At 41.7% G+C, this 7050-nt stretch overlaps 3 protein-coding genes across 4 annotated transcripts; 1 reads left to right on the top strand and 2 right to left on the bottom strand.

Annotated features, from left to right (window-relative positions):
• Positions 1-71: 71 nt before the first annotated feature.
• On the bottom strand, positions 72-1446 carry LOC125505285 (26S proteasome regulatory subunit 4; the record flags this gene model as incomplete). The annotated part of the gene is given in 5 exon segments (XM_048668773.1): positions 72-182; positions 249-472; positions 531-683; positions 737-1217; positions 1276-1446. Coding segments are annotated over 5 exon segments (972 nt in total), but the record flags the coding sequence as incomplete, so codon positions are not given.
• Positions 1447-2372: 926 nt separating this feature from the next.
• On the top strand, positions 2373-5017 carry LOC109542315 (activating signal cointegrator 1). 2 transcript variants are annotated; one of them, XM_048668770.1, is made up of 8 exons: positions 2373-2570; positions 2733-3150; positions 3206-3258; positions 3317-3566; positions 3630-3841; positions 3900-4021; positions 4078-4275; positions 4327-5017. In XM_048668770.1, the coding sequence occupies exons 1-8, from the start codon at positions 2497-2499 to the stop codon at positions 4389-4391; spliced, it is 1392 nt and encodes a 463-aa protein (XP_048524727.1). In that variant the 5' UTR covers positions 2373-2496; the 3' UTR covers positions 4392-5017. The 2 variants fall into 2 exon arrangements, with proteins under 2 accessions (XP_048524727.1, XP_048524728.1); XM_048668771.1 differs by having other exon boundaries at positions 2373-2677.
• Positions 4464-6412, bottom strand: LOC125505284 (putative phosphatidate phosphatase; the record flags this gene model as incomplete). The annotated part of the gene is given in 2 exon segments (XM_048668772.1): positions 4464-5223; positions 6236-6412. Coding segments are annotated over 2 exon segments (285 nt in total), but the record flags the coding sequence as incomplete, so codon positions are not given.
• Between the last annotated feature and the right edge of the window lie 638 nt (positions 6413-7050).

The raw sequence follows: 7050 nt of genomic DNA, 5'->3' as shown, positions 1-7050 counted from the left end.
CCTAAATTCTAACAAAAACGACGATATCGAGCCGAAAAAAATGAAATACTTAGCGCGTTTAATTCAGTTACCTTTACGTCGCCTCGCGAATCGAAACCATCCAGCTGATTCAAAAGCTCCAGCATGGTCCTTTGAATTTCGCGCTCTCCTCCTGAGTTTGAGTCGTACCGCTTCGTGCCGACCTGCAAAATTGCGATTAATTAAACCGGCAACTTACTAATCCTCAATGGATGTATAGAGTAACCAACCGCATCGATTTCATCAATGAAGACGATGGACGGTGCATGTTCTTCAGCCACTCGGAACAACTCGCGAACCAGCTTGGGGCCATCGCCCAAATACTTCTGTATCAACTCAGATCCAACCACTCTTAAGAAGGTCGCTGACGTCTGGTTGGCCACGGCTTTAGCTAGTAGGGTTTTGCCAGTTCCAGGTGGTCCGTAAAGAATCACGCCCTTCGGCGGCTTTATGCCTGCAATTGAGTGGGAATGTGAAAAAACGTATTTTCAGACGTGCATGTTTGATCCTACCCATCTCCTCGTAATACTCTGGATGGGTCAACGGCAGCTCAACAGACTCCTTGATTTCCTGAATTTGGGTATCCAACCCCCCGATATCTGCGTAGGTTTCCTGGGGGGCTTTTTCTAGTTTCATCACAGTCACCATAGGGTCGGTGTCATCGCCTAAAAGATTGGGGCCCTGAGCGGCTGATGTTCACTTTTTCGGCGCCATTTACCTAACACTCCCACCACAGCGTGCACCTTATGGTTCAGCAATACTGAACATCCAGGCTCCAGCTGGTCCTTGTCCACAAAGGACAGGATGCTGACGTAGTGCTCACTGCCCACCGATGTGGACACAATCGCATGATTGTCATCGATGATTTCCTCCAGGTTGCCCACTGACATGGGGGTTCCTCTCAGATCATCCACCTTAGATCGCTCCTCCTCGTTCTTCTCCTCCTGGGGCTTGAGTCGCTCCTGGTTGCGAATGAACTCTTCCTCCATTAGTAAGTAGTCCTTGATTCTTTCCATTTTCAGCAGCTTCAGCCTGCACCTGGTGTGAGGGGTGACTGCAGGCAGCTTCAGCGCGGTATCGGGACCCTTAGTGCGGCGCTTCTTCTTGCCCACACGGGTGGGAATTGGGGGCTCATACTTTTTCTTTTTGTCCTTTTCCTCTTTCTTGTCACCTCCACTGCCGCCTGACTGGCTTTGACCCTGCAAAGAAACACGTCCAGGAAGGTTCATTAACGCTGAAAATCCTCCATTGTCTTACCATTTTCACTGATTAAACTTCACTGTTTCACTAAGTTTCCTCGGGAGTTTTTACAAGTCATCGACAAAACATTGGAATCACTGACTTTGACGGCTAGGTTTGGGTTAGGATGCAAATTGAACCATCGCTTCGAACATTCAACATAACCCCGGTTTTTAGTGGCTACGTAGTTATTTGCAGCGCTCTTACGGCCGGAGCGACCAAACTTTCAATTTAGCGCCATATTCAATTTTCTTTTACACTTTTTTCAAGTTTTTAACGTGTTTAGCAGGTAGACCTACCGTCAAAACGGTAGAACTGGCAAGCCTGGACATAACTTCTTCGATCAGCCGACAGACGCGACAACAGCGCGCTCACGGTCTGTCATTACAAGAGAGTCCTCCGGCCAGGATGCCAGGTCTACCGATTTTTCGGTAGATCTACCGATTTGTCAAGGAACCTACCATCTACCGATACCATGCAGATTTCTACCGAAAAATAACAAATTAAATTTAAAAAATTATCCGTGGATTACTTAAAATAATATAACATATTCATTCATGATCAAAGTACGTTGGTAATAGCAGACATTTAATTTTAGAGTTCTTTTTCAAACTTGAAAATGAAGAAATTAAAAATAGTGAATAGTTTTGGAGCCAAGTACAAATATTGAAATATGGAGGTGATACATTCATGTTTCCAATTTTAATCAATTTTATTTGTAACCTGCTTATTCTACCTCACTCATCAGCCAATGTTGAACGGATATTTTCCCAGGTTAATCTAATGAAAACTAAGTTGAGAAATAAGCTAAAAACGAGTACAATTTCATCTTTACTTCACACCAAAAGATATATTGGTAGCGACAATTGTCATAGTTTTGAAATTGAAGATAAGTTTGTGTTATCTATGAGCGATAAAATTTTATATAAGGATTATTTGGAAGACAATAATTGAAGCGATATTTTTATTTAAAATAAGTTGGTAAAATTCGATAAAGCCCTTAATAATGAAAGAAAAATGAATCTACCGATTTTCTACCGAAAAGTGTCGAGCTTATCTAACGAAACTCGATTTTCGGACCTGGCAACCCTGCCTGCGGCACAGATTATCAAACTATTCCTCAGGTCCTGTGTAGACGTCAGTTTTGTATTATGTCAGTAGCAGAGACGTATTAGTTTAAAATATAAATTCCTTAATTATTGTGATTAAGTGATTTAGTTGGAAAGTGATAGGCGAATCATGGCTAACAATCAGCAGGTCGTGAGCAGCCTGAAGGTTATATTGGGCAGCAATGTAGAGTCAAATATAATTGCGTGAGTTTTACACGGTTTCCCCAAAGGATTTTCCTCAAAAACAAGCCAGATGGTGGATACAAGAGCGATTTTACAGGGCCATTCTCTTAACGTTTGAAATTTTCGATGTAATGTCTGTTTCACACCTTCAATCATCTAAAACAATCAATTTTCTCCACTTAGATACATCTGCTCGATAAAGAACGAAGAAGATTTTGAAGAATTCATGCACAATATTGTCAACAAGCAAGAGCCCGCCCATGTGAATGCATACAATGCAATAAAAAATGCAATTTTCGGCGGTAAAAGTAAAACGTTAATGCAGAAGCAACAGGAAAACGCCAAGAAATCCGCAATTGCCAGTACAGTGGAGTCGAATGAAAAGGGCAAAACTCCCGCGCAAAGCGCCAGTGGGAGCAAGAAAGGCAAAAAGAAGTTCAGAGATATCAAGGAGTTTCAGGAAGAGAAAAAGGAGAAAGAAGGCCGACATGCCTGCGATTGCATGGGACAGGAACACGAGTTTATGAATAACTGTCTGCAATGTGGAAGGATCCATTGCTTCAAAGAAGGCCCTGGGCCCTGTCTGTTCTGCGGCAATCCAGTATGACCAACGCAGTTCACCACGCTCAGCCCCATTTATATAATCACACTTTCAGATATCAATCAGAGGTGAAATTCAAAGCAGCAGCAACGCCAAAGCGTTGGCCAAGTGAGTGCTTCTATCAGCGCTTTCTCCTGGTTCTTCACCGATTCTGTCTTCCTTCCAGGCCCAAATTGAACAAAGTCTTTGATGACGACAACGACTACTTCAAAATGAAGGGAAAAAAACTGGAGGGCAGCAAGCAAAAGATGGTGGTGGCTTTAGATTTCGCCAGTCGGCGAGTCATCGAAAGCACGCAGGAAGATATGAAGCTCAAGCAGCTTTTATTGGAAGACTCCATCCAGCATTTGAAACGTGTTGAGGAGGTGTACAGAAACATCCAGAAACGGGATCAGCGCTCTTTGCCAAAACACCATGTAGGAATTGTTCTTTATTATTATAAATATTTTGAGCCGCTGTAAAACATCACTTTTTTTCAGGACGGCAACGACGAGCTGGTGGATCTTCTGGTTCAAATGAGGCACAAAAAGCCCACAGAACGCGAAGATCTCGGGGAAGAAGACAGCGCGATGCCGCTGATCCGTTACAACACCAATATTCTGGATGAAGATCTCATTGCCACTGTAGATCAAGGGTTATGCATTAGTCTACACCAGCCATATGCCAGCTTGTTGGTTGCCGGCGTTAAAAGGCAGGCTTTCTTCATAGTTTATAACGCAACTCGTTAATAAGAACAATTTTTGTTTTAGACATGAGGGTCGGGTGTGGCCTACAACTCACCGCGGTCGCTTATGGATAGCCGCAGCTGCCAAGCAACCCGAAGAAGAGGAAATTGCGGCCCTGGAAAACTTCTACAGAGTCTTTTATAATGGTTAGTTCCGCATCACCGTTTTTTCTGCAGTTTCGGGAATTCGTTCCGTTTTTCAGATACAACTTTGAGATTTCCCCAAGAATATCCGACTGGTTGTCTCTTGGGGTGCGTGACTGTGGAAGATTGCTTGGACCAAGAAGCGTATAAGAAGCGATTCGGGGATAACGAAGAGTCCACTAGTCCATATGTGATGATTTGCAGCAATCCGGTCATTTTGCCCATCTTCTACCCCATTAGCGGAAAGCACAAAATTTGTAAGTAGGTTTCATCCAGATTTGTCTAATTTAAAATGCATCTAATTCTAGATCCGCTCGACGCTGAAATGCATAAGTGTGCAAAAATAGCCCTGCAGCACGCAAAGTATATTTAATACACACTAGTTAATTACTGCGTATACCTAAACTCCGTTTTAAAGCTCTAAGGGGATTGAAACAGTACCACGTATTGCAGAAGACAGCTATATGTTAGTATCTAAAGTCAATGTATGTGGCTAAATTTACAGCTTGTGGAGGTATGACTTAAATAATATCACATGAAAACATACTATTAAGTAATACTTAAGTAACGTTAAGCAGCACAAGTATTGCCATCAGGTGGAAAAGTTCATTTATTTGGTGAACACATTGCTCCTTTGGATATGTTCTTGAACCAGTTAAGTAGCGTATAAGCGATGAAAAACGAAAACTAAGCTCTCTTGTGGACGCGACATTAAGTGAGCGTATTGCCCTTGAGGGTCTAAAACCTCCTAAAATTAGCAAATTTCGAAGAAATTCTACTTGAACGTTTCAACATACACATACAGATCACAGCATTGGGAAAGGGTAAATTTATATACAAATCCTTCAATTAATACTAAGTATTGGCAGTTTGGAAAATCAATGTTCACATCGCCAGAAGACTCGATCGCTGCCTGCGTGCAGCTACTTCTAGCTACCAATTATTCAAATAAATACATAAATAGGTTCCTTTTCAATAAATCCTAACCATCTATATAAATTGGTCTTTGTCTCAGCGTTTGCCAATGTAAATTGCTGATCGAAATTGTCGCACCTTCCATCTGCATCCTTAATTGATAATCGGGCTACTTAAATATATTATACACCGATTGCTGTGGTCCTATTGTTGCCATGTCCATTTAATTCGGAATGTTCTGAAGATTCACTCGGCTCTTTCGACGCGAACAGAGTGGAAAAGAAGCGTGCCTGAAAAAAACTCAACATGTATAGTTTGTTGTTAGCTAAGGTTTTTCATTTTTTAGTTAAAAGTGTGCAAAATCTACAGTCCCAAATGTCCCAAAGCTTCATGTAATCGATCCAGCAAAGATGTGCGATCAATCGGCAATGAACACGCTTAGTGTGTCCCGTACATGGCAATAAATCGCGCTCATTTCACGAAATTCGTCGTGTAAAGTCGTGTTTTACACCTCGTTGCTGTCTTCTTGGAACGATGGTGCATGCGATTAGTGCCTCAATTTATTGCTTTTGCGACGTTGGGATACGGAATCGTTCATATCGTTGGACCTGTTAAGTATTTTAATTAACAAGCCTGGCTGTTGGCTGATTTTCCTCAGAAAGAGCGGCACATTTGGAATTTGAAGCCGTCTGTTCCCATGCAGGAATCGCGCCTCTAATCAATCAATTAACTACCGCGAGGTAAAAATGAACCAGTCGCAGACTAGTTGAGTAAACACCTTATCACTTTTTGTGTTGTGGCGATAGCGATAAGAAGGCAAACAGAACAGCCGAGATTTAAAGATTAACTTGACGAATTGGGGAACAAGTTGCGTAGGTTGGCTGTGCTGTGTGATCAAGCAGTTATTAATTAGCACAAAGCTGAGTGTTAAGGACAATCCAGTTGAAAGGGCAATCGAACAATGTTCACAAAAACATTCAATTGCCCGTCCAATTGATATTCTAAACCTGATAATAAATACCTTATGAGTATCAAGTCAAACGCACCTAATGCATGATTGTGCTCAGTGTAATTTAGATCGGTATGTACGTGTCTCTTAATTTAACGTCGTCGGCCCGATATCGTGCAAAGTAAATGGCCTGCGAAATTACAAAATTGGTTAGCCACACTCCACAGATCATCCACCATGTAAAGAAACCGCTTGTTAGCTAGCTGCAGAAGAACATTCCTCCTTAGTCCGGGCTAGTTTGCTTCAATAGTTCATGCAACTGAAAGCAAGAGCGTGAGATGCGCTTCACTCACCACTATCCAAGCGATGATGGTGCCGAGCAGAAGACCGCTTAGCACATCGCTCCAATGATGCTTATAATCGGACACCCTGGTCATGGCAGTGAATACTGAAGAAAGCACAGCCAGGAACTGTAAAGTGTGCTTCAGGAGCGTCGATCCGTCCCAGGTCAACCGCTTCTGAACGTATATCTGAAGCATAACAGTTTCGGGATATTTAAACAGAACGCGCGAGTTCAAAGTGTTCATATGTTGGCAAAAATTAACAAAATTATTTTACGCCCCTGGAAGTGTCCCCTTAAATTCGAGGTTATGATTTTCGAATTTGGATCTGTCATTCAACGATTCCTGTCAAATTTGTCGTTTGTCCTTGTCTATCTTATTGTCACTTTGTGTATCCTTCCATTGCTACCGGATTTTTAAATAATTACGAAGCAACAGGTATTTGCGCAATGTCAGATTACCTTAAAAAACATTGTTGCCGTTTTTCTAATACCCTTTTTGCTGAAGGTGCACTTTATATCTGGCGGATTTCGGCGCTCTTTTTAATTTGCCCTTAAAGCACACTTAACTAAAGCACATTCAAAGAGAAAAAATGCGGATGGTCCATAAATTTGCAGAAAAAACACTTACAAACTGTTGAAAATGATGTGCAAAAGAACCGTCATTTATCGTTGAAAACGCGATTAAGAACTAATAATCGATGATTCGACACACAAAATTTGACCTATAATCCATTGCAATAAAGTTTTTGCAAAATTTTGAAACCTATTTCAAACCTCATAATGTCGTTGCACGTTAATAGTCAGATACCAGCTGATAAATTGGAC

Source organism: Dendroctonus ponderosae, unplaced genomic scaffold, assembly GCF_020466585.1.
Source record: "Dendroctonus ponderosae isolate FM_Combo_2020 unplaced genomic scaffold, Dpon_F_20191213v2 Dpon_F_20191213_761, whole genome shotgun sequence".
Lineage (NCBI taxonomy): Eukaryota > Metazoa > Arthropoda > Insecta > Coleoptera > Curculionidae > Dendroctonus > Dendroctonus ponderosae.
The sequence above is the reverse complement of the archived record's forward strand: the minus strand, read 5'-3'. Positions and strand labels throughout refer to the sequence as shown.